Below are 14814 nucleotides of genomic sequence, written 5' to 3'. Positions count from 1 at the left end.
ATTTTTTTTCAGCTGTATACACGTGTTTTTATTTAGAGATAAGAGTGCAAAAAATATTTTAACATTGGTAGTCAGAGTAATTTTATTCTTAACGTCTAAAATTATGTAATTATGAAGCATATATATTACGTTTTTATATTTTTTTTAAAAAAAGTTAACGTCTATTAGTATAGTTATATATGTTACTAATAAATAATAAAATGACGCAAAATGTGAATGATATGATTCATAATTGAGAAGACAATTTAAAAATTAAATTTAATCAAACTTATCAATATTTGTGATAAAAATTGTTATCTGAGATAAAATTTTACAATTGTAAAAGTTAAAAATAAAAAGTTAGTAACCATTAATAAATATTATGAGGATTTTTTCATCTTATACATTTATTTAGGAAAACAACATTTGCATAAAAAAAAGCAAAAAGATTTTTTATTAATGATGCCCGAAAAACTTTATGTGATTAATTACCCGATTTATTTATGACGTTGGAGGGGGAAAAAGCATTGGCCAAATGAATATTGTAATGCAGTGTAAAAGCAGGGAAGGTGTCTCTCTTCTCCAATAAAATGATCAGTACTAGTCATTCAAGTATCAGTTGGTGAAATGGGGTGGGCAATTGCACTTCACGGTGGGGCCGGCGATATACCACTCTCATTGCCACCGGAACGCCGCCAACCTCGCGAGGCCGCTCTCCGTCACTGTCTCCAGATCGGTGTCGCCGCTCTCCAAGCCAATAAACACCCTCTCGATGTTGTCGAACTTGTGGTATGTACTCTTAACTACATAACTTACTCAAACTATCTGTACGATCATAACTGAATCCTTCTACATATTTCCTGTAAACCGTAGCGACCATCTTCCTGAGATGTACAATTTCAGTTGATATATTTTAATTTTCCAGTGGCGATGTGTTCTCATTGGGGCACACAAAGATGATATTTCCTAGTTTTATTGGATCTGTTTGTCCATCAGAAGTACTAATATGCTGGATAGAAAATGCAATTGTCTCTACAAAGTAAAGATTTTTATGTGCAATAATTGCTTTTAATCCTATATTACATTGCATCTTGATGGACAGAAATTGTATAATTGCCTAAAATGGCTGAAGATATACATGAAATGCAATGTGTTCTGTTCAATGTTCATGATTCAGTAATTGGGCTGTTACTGATCTGATATTCAATAGTATGAAATTGGAATGAAGGGGCTCGTTGAAACTGTAAATCTTGTCAATATGTGGGTATCTATCTGATTTATTGCTATTGTCTCCATGTAGGTACGTGAACTAGAAAATCACCCCAATTTCAATGCCGGTAAGGGGTCTGTATTAACTACTGCTGGCACTGTCGAGATGGAAGCTTGTATTATGGATGGAAAAACAAAAAATTGTGGAGCTGTTTCTGGACTCACTACTGTTGTCAATGCGATATCATTGGCACGACTCGTCATGGAAAAGACTCCTCATATCTATCTTGGATTTGATGGAGCCGAGGCTTTTGCTAGGGAGCAAGTAGGTTACCATCTTACTTAGCTTATGCAATAGATTTCTGCCTGCGTTATTTCTCAAGTTGTCTTTTCCTTTTCCTTGACTATATTATGCCGTATTTTTCTGTTTCTTACCCATGTTGAGATCCACCATTATAACATCATACATTTGAATAAAAAATTATTAAATTTACAATTAACAATATAAGTTCTTAAATTAATCCATATTTTTAGGGTCTGATTTCAAATCTATATCCTAACTATCTTTACATGTTTCCTTTCCTTTTTGTACGTTGAAAGAGACAACCTGATCTCATACCTGCAGTAATATATTCTTACCATGCTTCCATTACACAACTTAAGACTCCTTTCATGGATGCCTTTTAGAAAATACAGAAGAACTCATCTTATCTCAACTAGAATTTTACATATGTATTTGCCTGTAATATGTCAGGGCATTGAGACTATTGAGTCAAGTCATTTTGTGACTCCGGAAAATATTGAGAGGCTGCAACAGGCAAAAGAGGCCAATAGAGTTCAGGTATGCTTCTTTGCTCAGGATTACAATCTGCCCAACCCATGTCTTCTATTGCTGTTATTTTTTGCTGTTCTTCTGGATTTAGATAATTTATTTTCTGCTATCATCCAAAGATTGATTACACACAACCCATTGGAAAAGAAGAAAAAGCAGAAAGGTCAATTGCTGATGGAGATAGCCAAATTGGAACAGTTGGATGTGTGGCTGTGGATGGGAATGGAAACTTAGCTTCTGCAACTTCTACTGGTGGATTAGTGAATAAAATGGTGGGTAGAATTGGAGACACACCGATTATAGGTGCCGGAACGTATGCGAACGATCTCTGTGCAGTTTCTGCTACAGGCAAAGGAGAAGCTATAATACGTGGTACTGTTGCTAGAGATGTGGCTGCTCTTATGGAATATAAAGGTCTCTCTCTAAAGGAAGCAGCAGCTTATGTTGTGGAGAAGTGTGTTCCAAGAGGAAATGTTGGGTTGGTTGCTGTATCAGCTACAGGAGAAGTCACCATGCCATTCAATACAACTGGCATGTTTCGTGCTTCTGCTACTGAAGATGGCTCTTCTGAAATTGGTATATGGCCTTCTCTTCAAGATTGAGTGGTACGTATACTAAGGGTAACTTCAGTAGCTTATTCACAATATCAACACGTGGAACTTGCACAAAATGTGTAATGAATTTTACATGAATATTTGTACGCTTGTAAAGGACTAGTTGTGGTCCATTACTTTCTCCAAATCTATGTGCAAGATCTGTCCAGAGTTCTCGAGCAGTTGTAATATATTAGAAACCTTCTGCGATATCTTTACAAACTGAATTAAGTATCCATGAAGTTACAAGACAATCTGTCTTGCACCATTTCTTGTAACCAGATACTGTATCTTTAGGAATTGCATCGTCTTTGTTCACAAAAATCTGCAACTTCTTTGACCTTCAAAGCACGAAGCATAGATCTGCTACGGGCCATGTAATTGTTGCCATTAAGTTGAACCGTGTTGATGATCAGCCCCGGATTATCACTGGTTTGTGAATTATTAGAATTGGTTGTGTTTTCATGAATGCCGCTCGAATTGGCATTCTGATTGCCATGCAGATTGCCGGTTTCAACTTCATCTCCTGGCCAGTCTTCACCATCTCTAAGTTCTTGAAAATGATTTGACCGAGTTCGTGATCTCACCATTGTAGTTTTTAGAATTTATAGAGAAGCTCTAATAATTAAGAGTGTAAAAGAGAGTTTTATTATCTTATCACTTGAGAATACAAATGATGAAGCAATATGGTTCTTATATACATGAAAGAAAAGGAAGAAGTATAACAGAAAACACAACAACCATGATCTAGAATTTTGGCGCCTAAAACCATTAATGACAGCTGTGATGAATTCTGTTAGTCTGTTGGAGATGCCGTTAGGCTAACTGACTTCACATTCATGCCATAATGTTTATAATATGCATATGGTTTTGAAATAATCAACCATAACTGACAATTGATATATAACAATCTTTGATAATTGAGAAACATTGTTAACCATTTCAATTTCATTATAATGGAAATTTTAATATGTCAATATGCAGGTCTTTATACAACATTTCTCATATTTCATCCTTAAATCTGAAACACATTTTTTAGTCGAATGGATTGAACTTGACATTTTTTTTTCTCATCAGAGAGCATATGGTATAAAACCAATATAAGTCTGTATATCAAGACTCAGTAAGACCATGTTCGGCTTTTAGATGAGATGTTTGTATCAAACCATTCATCTTAGTGATTTGATATAACCAGGATACAAGATTTGTCTTTATCTTGTTCGAAATTCATAAATTCATCTGATTTTATTAAACACTCATATGATTCGTCTAAATCTATCCCTAAATGAAGGTTCATTTCAACTGTCTCAGAACATTAAAAAATTATTTGAGGCTGCAATAGAACATTCAAAGTGTCATATCCAATTAATAACAATTTTCATAATTCCGTTGTAGATGACATGATTCTTAATAAATTCAATACTACCACCTTCGATGTTACAGCATTTTACCTAAGGGCAGAAAATATAGTTGGTATTCAAAGAATTATCAAATGCATACCGTAGAAACTCTTCTAATCGTATTCTAATCTGTAGCATTATCCGATCATGTTATAAACACAAATTTATTATCGGCCGCATCAGCACTGAGAGCCTTTGGTGGGACTCGCCCCCGGACTTCTGTCAAATGCTTGTCAGGGACAACGCTTGGGGACGGCCCTGTTTCCGTTTCAATTAATATTGCGCTTTACTTTCCTTTCTTCTTGTATGACTTTTCTTTCTTCTATTTAAAAAATTGGGTCGGGATAAGAGTTTATAGGGGGTGCCAACATAGTTGGGATGTCCTATCTTTTATCTCCCTCCCCGCTTTCAATTAAAAAATATATATAATATTATAGATAGTTTCTGTTACATGGACTCAACACACACATATAAAGCTAATATATGGTCATTGGCTAAAACAAAATTATACATGAATTGAAGGTATTTAAACAGAACATGCTACAAATAATATGATTGCAACACTCTAAGAAACTTTGAAACACCAATCCTTATAAATCCTTCAATCAACACATTCAATAAATAATTTCAATGCCAAACAAGCAACAATATATTTCATTTAAAAAAAAACATTACAACAAACCTTTCAATGTCCTAGTGTTCTTTTGCAAATCTCTTTCAACACTAAACCCCAGTACCACTGAACCTCTTTCAATACACTCAAGAAAGTATAAGCAAATATAATATACTTAGCAGAAATATACATAGTAGAATTGAACTAAAGGTCTTTCACTAGAACTGAAAAACACGTTTGACATCAAAAGAGCAAACAAAAGCAAACTCTAAAAGTTTAGTAAGCAACCGTTAAAATAAACTTATTTTTGTAGAATATTTACAACTCATCATGCAACTTAGATGCTAGCCACCAATTTCAGGTAAAGAGGGGAACTAACGAGATCCAATTATGAAAAGTATTATGCTTGTCTTACATTTACGAAGTAAGATCCTTAACTTAATTATCTAATTACAAATTAAAGAGCCAACATGTAATAGATAATATCCCAACAAATATGTAGAAAGATTATAACGAAAACATACAACTAAGCCAATTATTTTCTTCCCAAATGAACCCAAGAAATCAAAATATCAATTTCATAAACTTACACCTTCAATAATATCTAAAAAAAACTAATTCGAGAATGGACAGGGACGAACACAATTCAAAATACCAGAGATGGACACGATTCGAGATGCTATAGAGATGGAGATTGCTGGAGGAAGGTGAAAGATAAATTTACTTTGGGCGGAGGAAGGTGAGAAATAGAGAATTTTGGTTTCCAGAGCTTATTAGGTATTGAGTTTGGGCACCTTAAATTTTGGTTTTTTTTTCAACAATGACAATTACAAATATGTCATCCAAATATGATATACATTCTCGCTTGAAATTGTGTGTTTAAAAGATGACAGATGTGTGTCATCTTAAAGGCACACCTAATTTGAGATTTTTTATGGGCTTAATAGGCAACCAACCCATTAAACTTGTAACTTTTTTTCACCTGGTCCCCTCAACTTAGGGGACAACCTCTCAACCCCCTCAACTCTCCAAAAACATCACATACAACTCCTTACACCTCTATGTTCGGTCAAAATATTGACCCGTGTAGAAAACGCGCTTGACTGTTGCCCACACCAATGCCACGTGTCATTTTCTTATTAAATTTTTCTATTGAGACCCCTGCTCGGCGAGCAACTACCAGAGATGCATTTCGATCAGAATTCTTATGCCGGAATCCCAACTCGAATCAACTCGTAACACTCCAATTCGACCAGAATACCCAATCTGACTATGAGGCGACATTGAGCACTATAAATAGGAGTTAAAACTATATTGAAGGGCAATTTTTAGACAAGTGTTGTTTTGAATATACAGGTTTATGAGTTGCTCAATATAGTTTTAACTCATTTATAGTGCTCAATGTCGCATCATAGTCAGATTGGGTCTTCTAGTCGAATTGGAGTGTTACGAGCTGATTCGAGTTGGGATTCTGGCATAAGAATTATGATCTAAATCTATCTCTGGTAGTTGCTCACCGAGCACAAATGGGCTTGCTCGCCGAGCAGGGGTCTCAATGGAAAAATTTAATAAAAAATGACACGTGGCATTGGTGTGGGCAACAGTCAAGCGCGTTTTCTACACGGGTCAATATTTTGACCGAACATAGGGGTGTAAGAGGCTGTATGTGATGTTTTTGGAGAGTTGAGAGGGTTGAGAGGTTGTCCCCTAAGTTGAGGGGGTCAGGTGAAGAAAAGTTACAAGTTTTGGGGTCTGGGTGCCTATTAAGCCTTTTTTTTTATAATGATGATTTCAGACCACAGAAGTTTAAAAAACTGCCATTAAGAACATTCAGATGACAAGTAATGTCTGTCATGTATCTCGTATCATCTAATGAGGAAAATGGTGTTGTGTTTTTTTATGTTATGTCTAATGTAGTTATCTTGGAAGGATACTTTGAAAGTGTCATGAAAAATTTGGCCCGGAAGGGACCAACTAAAGGAACAAGTTAGATTATGATGGATGCAATATAGTAAGAGAAGAAAATTTCCATAAGTTCACATCTTGAGTTTATATACTTCATTATCCTCTTCATTATGCATAAGTGTGTAATGAGAGAGGAGTTTATATATATATAACCAATATATAGGGATTTGAAAATTGGAATGAGAAAGAGGTTTATATAAGCCGAAACTTCAGTCAAACGTATTGAGCGCCTTAAATTTGGTATTAGTTTTCGTTGGCCGCGTAAGTGAAAATTTCATTGCCTTTTTTTTTTTTGTTTTCCAAATACAATGATAGTCATTTATAACAAATGTCATCTGATGATTAAGTAAATTTTGACTTAAACACGCGCTTTCTTTAGATGAAAGAGTTGTGTCATCGGAAGGCCACATGCGAATTGAGCTGATTTACATTTACGCTTTCTGATGACAGAATTTTAATATACTGTCACGAAAAACAATCAGACGATACGAAAACAAATGCCTGTCACATAGTGGAAGTTAAAGAAGTGATATCTGCGAGCGTGACTGATATTCTATACGGTGAAAGAAAAAGTGATTGAATATCTTGATGGGATATTACGAAATGAAAATAATAAAAAATCATTACCTTAAGTTGATTCAATTGGATATATTGGGTTATTGTAGCCTAATGAATAATTGAATTCGAATACTTGGTGATTATGAAATTCCATCAAGCAAAATGATTATCATCAAGATGAATTTGTGACTAATTCTTATGAATTTTATTTTTTATATATGTAATTGAAGTTCTTTAAGGCAAATGCTAAAGGTATATATGTAACATATTGAATTGATAAAGTTTCTTCATGTGCAACGTTAGAAAAGTATTGATTGTAATAACTTATAGCATAATATAGCGATGTTACTTCCATTTTAACACAAATTATAATTCTTTTGTATCGTAGATATAATATTTAATTTTAATTGTAGTTTAATTCAATTTTTAGTTTTTCATTGTATTAATATATTTCTTAATTAATCTCTTATTTTATTATTATTATTATTGTTTCATAGAATCTCAGTTATAAAAAAAATAAAAATATATTAAAATTATTAAAAAATTATTGAATTTTTTAAAAATAAATAAATCATTCATCTTTAATTAAAATCCTATAAAACAATTAATCAATCATTTTTAAAATTAATTTAATTATTTTTAAAATCCTATAAAACAATTAATCAATTATTTTTAAAATTATCTGGATGGAGATAGTTGGAATAACCTACCTGTGCTTCCTTCTGAAGTTGAGGGTAGGGTTCGACGTATTAAGCGTGGAAAGGACGCGGACGATAAATGCGTGTGGAAGCCTGCTATGAGTGGGGTTCTTACTGTTAAATTGTTGTATGCTTGGCTTAGGGATCCGGTTGATCAGCAGCAATGGTGTCGTTTCCTTCGACATCCGTGCGTTCCTCCTGCACATTCGTTGGTTGCATGGCGTGCCTATCTCGGCTATTTGCCTACTCACGACTGTAAGTGTTGTATGCCCTAGGTCATTCCTTTTGTATATTTTACAGTGTGAATTTTGTATCCAAATGACAGTGAATAAAATATGTATTCATGTGTAATTATTTGTGTTGTTTAATTACTTAATGAATATATATTAGTCCAAAGATTATTTACAAAAAGATAATATTATTAAGAGTTAATAATAATAAAGTATATTTCTTTGGTACAATAATAATCTTAAATGTTCATAGTCGGTGGATAATGAATTGGACACTCATCTATCCTTAGACTATTACCTCTGTTTATTTTCTCGATTAGTATGAGATATTAATCAGAAACAGAAAATCTCATTCTGTTTGATATATTGATATCAGAATAAATATGTGGACATTCGAAGAGGCGAATGGTTCGAACTGTGACGTTAGATAATAATTGCACAAAGGTTTACTCATAGTCAACATAATTATTATCTAGGTCATAATAGTGCATATAGTCCTTTGACTTGAGGAAACTTAGTTGTTCTTGCGCAGGTAATTATAGTTTGTTCCTGCTTTGTACTGGGATCTTAATTCTGGTAATCCGGCAGTGAATCGCTATAGTTAGTTGTGTAGTGTAACAAGAGTTTGCTAATAGGGGATTCATTACTCTAAGTAAATAGAGATAAATCCTAAGATAGTTATTGATTGGTTTTTTGATGGAATGAGTTCCTGGCCAGGACAATAAGACTCATCTGATGAGATAAGTATCAAAGAATGGTTCTTTGATAAGAGTCTTATTTTATCAAAGACTTAATCAATATTTCTAAGTATCTTGACGATTAGAGTTTGACACTGTGTGACTCTAGTCAAGATCGGGATTTTTAATGAAAGGACTTTAGTGCATGGAAATTATGATCGATGGTTCATAATTAGTTTAACTATAAGTTCAAGTAACTTCATTCCTTAATTGGGATGTCATGGCGCAATGTGTTAGCTGGAGATCATGACCTTTAGAGGACTATAAGTAAATATAAGTTAAGCTTATATAGGATACACTTGTAGTACAAGGAATTGGATTCCTAACATAATTAATAAGTGTTATTATTATGCCTCTAATGCCAGTTAAAGATGAACCTAGAAAGTCACACACATACAAGTTGTTTGTATCAAGCTTTAGTTAAATTGATTAATTAAAAGTGTTTTAATTAATTGATTGACACAATTGAATATGTCAATGAGATTGACAAAACATTCTAACATTGTTTGATATTCAATTGAAGAAATTATAAATTATTATTCTTGCTCAATTTAAATTGATGGCTTTTTCCAAATACAATAGTCAAGTATTAACTGTTGGAATAAAAGATATAATAGTAATTAATTAAGTTGTTAATTAATTATTATTATATTAAATTAATAATAATAATTAATATTAATATTATATATATATATTTATATATATGTGAAAGATGAAGTAGGACACTACGTGTCCTACCCATCCATCATATATATATATATAACTTTGTAAAAGTTATCAACTGATAACATTTTGCAAAATTATATACATACAATCAAAAAAGATTTTTGATTGTTTTGTGGGTTCGATCAACTTTGAGCAAGATTAATCAATTTCTTCGAGGCTTGATCTAATCGACTTAGTGGATTGACTAGAGGCTTCACCACTAGAGAAGCTTTAATACTCGATTGGAATCTACAAGATGTATTTTTCCAATCTCGTAGTATAAATATCAATTTGATTATTGAAGAACTTAATGATCTTGGTTAAGGATTTGATGTCTGACATCGGATGTTTGACTGTTTATCAGAGTGATTGGATCACACTGATTGTTTGTTTCGGGAAATTTTTTGAAATTCGTCTCCTAAATACCAACATACTTCCGCTTCAAATCCTTCAAGTGGTATCAGAGCCATCTAAGTTCTTTTATAGTTAATTGATGTTGTGTTCTCTTGATTGATATAATTATGGATTGTTGGGGCTTTTTCTTTTATTATTTTACTCCTATAGTTATAATTTTAAATTTCAATTTTTATGAATTTGGGTTTATAAATATTGAAGTCTTGGAGTACCAAGAAAAATTATAATTTTGAAGCAAAATTAAAGAAACGACAAAATTGACAAATTGCAGAAATTATGGCGCGGGCACACTTTAGAAAATTTTTAGTTGTCTAGTTTGTATGTTGTCTGCTATTATAAAATTGAAATATGATTAAAATTATATATTGGCCTTAAATGTAAATATTACATTTAGGAACAATTGAGGGTCAATTGTACGAAAAGGGTCAATTGTATAATAAAATCAATTTTGATTTTATTACATAAATATATGTAATTTTATTAATTACATGTTCAATTTTATCCAATCCATAATTATACCAATAAGATTAGATGAATGCTAAGATTGATCACCACAATGCATGTTATTGGATAATGTGCAAACATTAACTAATAAATTGAATTAAGTGTTAATTCAAGATAAATTTCTTTTTATGCAAAATTACATGTTAGAAATTTAAATTGGTTAATGTGCAAAGTGAGACCTTAAGTTAAATTTAATTTAACTGCAAGACCGGAAATCTTCCAAATAAATATTAAATCCGATAAAGATACAAGAATTGTATCGAGGCTCTCCACTGGTGCATTAATACACAAATGGTTTGTGTGGTTAGTATGAAAATTAATTCCCATTGAATTAATTTGTGGTTTATGTTAGGCAATTAACATTGTAAGAATGCCAATGTGAAGCTGAACAATGTTAATTCGGGCTTAATATAATCTGTTGATCTAGTGGGTTGGATTTATCTAGTGTTGAAATGTAACGACCCGGTCCGGAGTGGGTGGCGTCGGGGTAAGAAGGCCTGAGAAAGGAGCGGCCCTAAGGGATGACAATGGGGGCAGGAATGAACTGAATCCCACATCGGAAATGGAGAGGGAGTGATTGGGGCTTATTAGTAAGATGTGAATCCAATACATGCAGACGCGTTTTAAAGCCGTGAGGCCCAATGTGTTGGAATTGGGCCAGAGCGGACAATATCTACATGGTATTGGATCAGGGTGTTACAATTGGTATCAGAGCCGACTCTCCACGTACGATGTGTGGTTTCGGGGACGAACCAGGCGGAAGCTGGTGGGCCTGTAACGATCCGGTCCGGAGTGGGTGGCGCCGGGGTAAGAAGGCCTGAGCAAGGAGCGGCCCTAAGGGATGGCAATGGGGGCAGGAATGAACTGAATCCCACATCGGAAATGGAGAGGGAGTGATTGGGGCTTATTAGTAAGATGTGAATCCAATACATGCAGACGCGTTTTAAAGCCGTGAGGCCCAATGTGTTGGAATTGGGCCAGAGCGGACAATATCTACATGGTATTGGATCAGGGTGTTACAATTGGTATCAGAGCCGACTCTCCACGTACGATGTGTGGTTTCGGGGACGAACCAGGCGGAAGCTGGTGGGCCTGTAACGATCCGGTCCGAAGTGGGTGGCGCCGGGGTAAAAAGGCCTGAGCAAGGAGCGGCCCTAAAGGATGGCAATGGGGGCAGGAATGAACTGAATCCCACATCGGAAATGGAGAGGGAGTGATTGGGGCTTATTAGTAAGATGTGAATCCAATACATGCAGACGCGTTTTAAAGCCGTGAGACCCAATGTGTTGGAATTGGACCAGAGCGGACAATATCTACATGGTATTGGATCAGGATGTTACAGATTGTAACATCTAAATAATTGTGTAATTAATAATAAAATAATAATAATAGAAATAAATAAATAAATAGATAAAAGAAATGAATTAAGTTGGTTTTGTCAAAAAAAAGAAAAGAAATTTACTAGGTGGGCCATAGGTCTATTATTAATTTTATCAATTAATATAATTTTGTAATTTGGGGGAGTTGGGTTTTCGCAGGATCAGAATCAAATAGAACTCCTGCACAGCTTTAGTTTTCCTTTTCTTATTAACCCTAACTTCCTTCGTAACTCCTTGTTTCGATCACCTCTTGAAGTGAAAATTATACCACTAAATTCCTTATTTCGTAAGGAAGATTTTGAGACCACTATTCATATTTTTCCGACTGAAAAGTGTAGTGACCGGAGCGGGTATTTTTCACGCGGAAAGTGTTAGATCCCGACCTATAGGGCGATTTTAGTAGCGAAAGGAGTGTATTTTCGGACTCCTCTGAACGGGGGCTATCTTGTGGTAGTCTCGGTTCGCACTTCCGGCAAGTCCGACGAAATTCCGGCATCCGACCACCGCGTTCCGGCGAGACTCCGGTGAGCGTTTTCCAACCAGAATTTTACCCTTTGTATAGGTTCCGATATATATGATAGTTTTTCTAAACTATTAGTCTTCTATAATAATTGAATTTTTAAAGGATTAGAATTTTAGATTTAAATAGATGGTTATTGATTAATTAGATTGAGTTGAAACCTTAATTGATATCGTGGGGAGGGGTTAGGAACATCCCGAACATACATTACATATTTATCATTTTCTTAAACACGAATTAATTATAAGAATGCATTTTTATATTTATAGGAGAGGAAGAAACGGGTGAACAAGAACTCGAACAATTTGATTAACTTGGGACGAGAGGTAATCATAATTATTAATATGTATATGTTTATATATAAATATATATAAATTGTTCCATAAAGGAAATCTATAGGTATTGTTGTGGACATGTTATATATGATGATGGTATATGAATTGTTCCATATATATGATGATGGTATATGAATTATTATATTCATAAATGGTTCTAGAAAAGAAATATGAGATGGAGGTAAGCTATGCTATATAAGGTGATGATGATAGTATATGGATTATTCTTTTATCTTTGTCTTTGGCTGGACAAGTTGTTTGAATAATTATGACTTAGTTGCATGAAATATATTGTAGTGTCAAGGAGAGGAGATGCAGATGTCATTAAATGTGAAATTTAAATTGGTTTTGCCTAATTGGATTTATAAATGATGCATATTCTGTTCACATGTTGAAGTGTTATTTACTACGAAAACATCTATGGTAGGATAAGAATATTGTCTCATTTTATAATTCACTTAATTAGCTAGCTTAAGTGGATAGGTACAATGGTCTGGAGGTTTGTTGATACTGTGATCACAGGCACCTGGGTAGGGTGTTGTTTTATTCTAATTGAATTTGCACTGTGTCCTGAAACTGGGGGCGATAGCAGTATCGTATTATTTGGATGATTATTATAAGGTTAAAGGGATACGTGTCTAGAAACTGAGGGCGATAGCGTATACCTACGATTGAATATTATTAACCATGAGACCATTGGACATATTTCACTTAGGTTTAGCTAGGGCCTTTAAGAAAGAAAAACTAAATATAATAACTTTAGGATATTATTTATAGTTAAGAGTCTGGTTTTTGTTATGTTGTCTGACCAAATATAATATGTGTGAACGATATGTATTTATTTATGTATATATATATATATATATATATATTTGTAATTATGCTTATTGAGTAGGCAGCTCACCCCTTGCCACATTTTTCAGGCTAGGTTCAGAGGTTCTCCTATTTGCTAGATTTTCAGGGTTACTCTGCATACAGGCTGGCAAGCATAAGCGTCTCATTCCCATTAGCAAATTTTGTAGTCATTTGTTAGGATTTATTATATTATCGGTTTGGATTAATTGCTTAAGTTTAAGTGAATATTATTGATGGATTAAATTGTTGATTGGATATTTAACCTTTTGGTTATGTCATTTTGATAGACAGAAATAAATGGAGAGCCTTTATATGGTTATGTTGGCGTTTATGCTTAATTATGATAATTGTTTGGTTTCCTATGTGCTTTCAATGTGACCCGGGGATGGGGGTTACATGAAATCCAAGAATGTCAAAGGGAAACTGAGGATTAAAACACTAGGAGCTAGAAAAGTGTTAAATTGAATTTCACAGCATAGTGCAAGGTGATTGACAAGTGTTGTCAACTTATGAATTTATTAGTTATCCCAAGAATACCAATGTGAAGTTGAGGGAGAACCTAATAGAATTTATAAGAATTCGATTTACCCACTAGTAATTCATTACAAAGAATTATCGTTTCCTATTTGGAAGTATAGGATTCGCCAAATTAGTGGGAAACCATTATGATAAAAGTCCATGTCATATTGGTTCGTTTAATTCACCATAAATATATAACTGACTATCAATCTATATTTTCTGCAGTTACTCTTTGATTCCAAACATGTTATCAACACCTCTCCAATCGATATTAGACCGTAATAGGCTCTCAAGGCCGAATTATATGGATTGGCTGAGAAACCTTAAGGTTGTGTTAACTCAGCAACACTTGTTATATGTAATTCTAAAGCTTAAGCCTGAATCCCCTAAAAATGATGCAGAAAAGGCTTTACATGATGCATATGACAAATGGGTAGATGACGATACCCAGGCCAAATGTTATATTATTGCTTCTATGGATAATGAATTACAGAAGCATTATGAGAATATAGCAACATCTTTTGAAATCTTATCGGGCTTAAAGACCTGTATGGTGAGACCAGCAGGACTATTAGATATGAGATATCAAGTAGGCTCTTTAGGATAAAGATGAAAGAAAGCCAAAATGTTTCTGATCATGTTGGAGAAATGATCCATTTAATCCACTCTTTAAAAAATTTGGATTTTGCAATGGCTCATGAAATCCAAGTTGATCTCGTGCTTTCTTCGCTCCCACGTTCATATGGAGGTTTTGTTTCAAACTTCCATT

At 33.9% G+C, this 14814-nt stretch overlaps 1 protein-coding gene and 1 long non-coding RNA gene across 2 annotated transcripts; both read left to right on the top strand.

The window, feature by feature from the left end:
* Positions 1-493: 493 nt before the first annotated feature.
* Positions 494-3313, top strand: LOC136233774 (isoaspartyl peptidase/L-asparaginase 1). The gene is made up of 4 exons (XM_066023466.1): positions 494-768; positions 1280-1513; positions 1943-2029; positions 2140-3313. Exons 1-4 carry the CDS (start codon positions 607-609, stop codon positions 2620-2622), a joined length of 966 nt encoding a protein of 321 aa, XP_065879538.1. The 5' UTR covers positions 494-606; the 3' UTR covers positions 2623-3313.
* Positions 3314-11962: 8649 nt separating this feature from the next.
* LOC136233768 (uncharacterized) lies at positions 11963-13845 on the top strand. Its single transcript, XR_010690935.1, has 3 exons — positions 11963-12340; positions 12606-12662; positions 13595-13845. It is a non-coding gene; the product is annotated as an uncharacterized lncRNA (long non-coding RNA).
* The last annotated feature ends 969 nt before the right edge of the window (positions 13846-14814 follow it).

The sequence above is a fragment of the Euphorbia lathyris genome, chromosome 1 (genome assembly GCF_963576675.1).
Source record: "Euphorbia lathyris chromosome 1, ddEupLath1.1, whole genome shotgun sequence".
Taxonomy (NCBI): Eukaryota; Viridiplantae; Streptophyta; class Magnoliopsida; order Malpighiales; family Euphorbiaceae; genus Euphorbia; species Euphorbia lathyris.
Note: the sequence above shows the minus strand (reverse complement) of the source record. Positions and strands in the feature narration are given on the sequence as shown.

Coding starts and splice junctions, on each gene's coding strand:
- LOC136233774 (XM_066023466.1), top strand. CDS start 607: ATGGGGTGGGCAATTGCACTTCACGGTGGGGCCGGCGATATACCACTC. Junction 1,514..1,942: donor AGGCTTTTGCTAGGGAGCAA/GTAGGTTACCAT, acceptor GTAATATGTCAG/GGCATTGAGACTATTGAGTC. Junction 2,030..2,139: donor AAGAGGCCAATAGAGTTCAG/GTATGCTTCTTT, acceptor TATCATCCAAAG/ATTGATTACACACAACCCAT.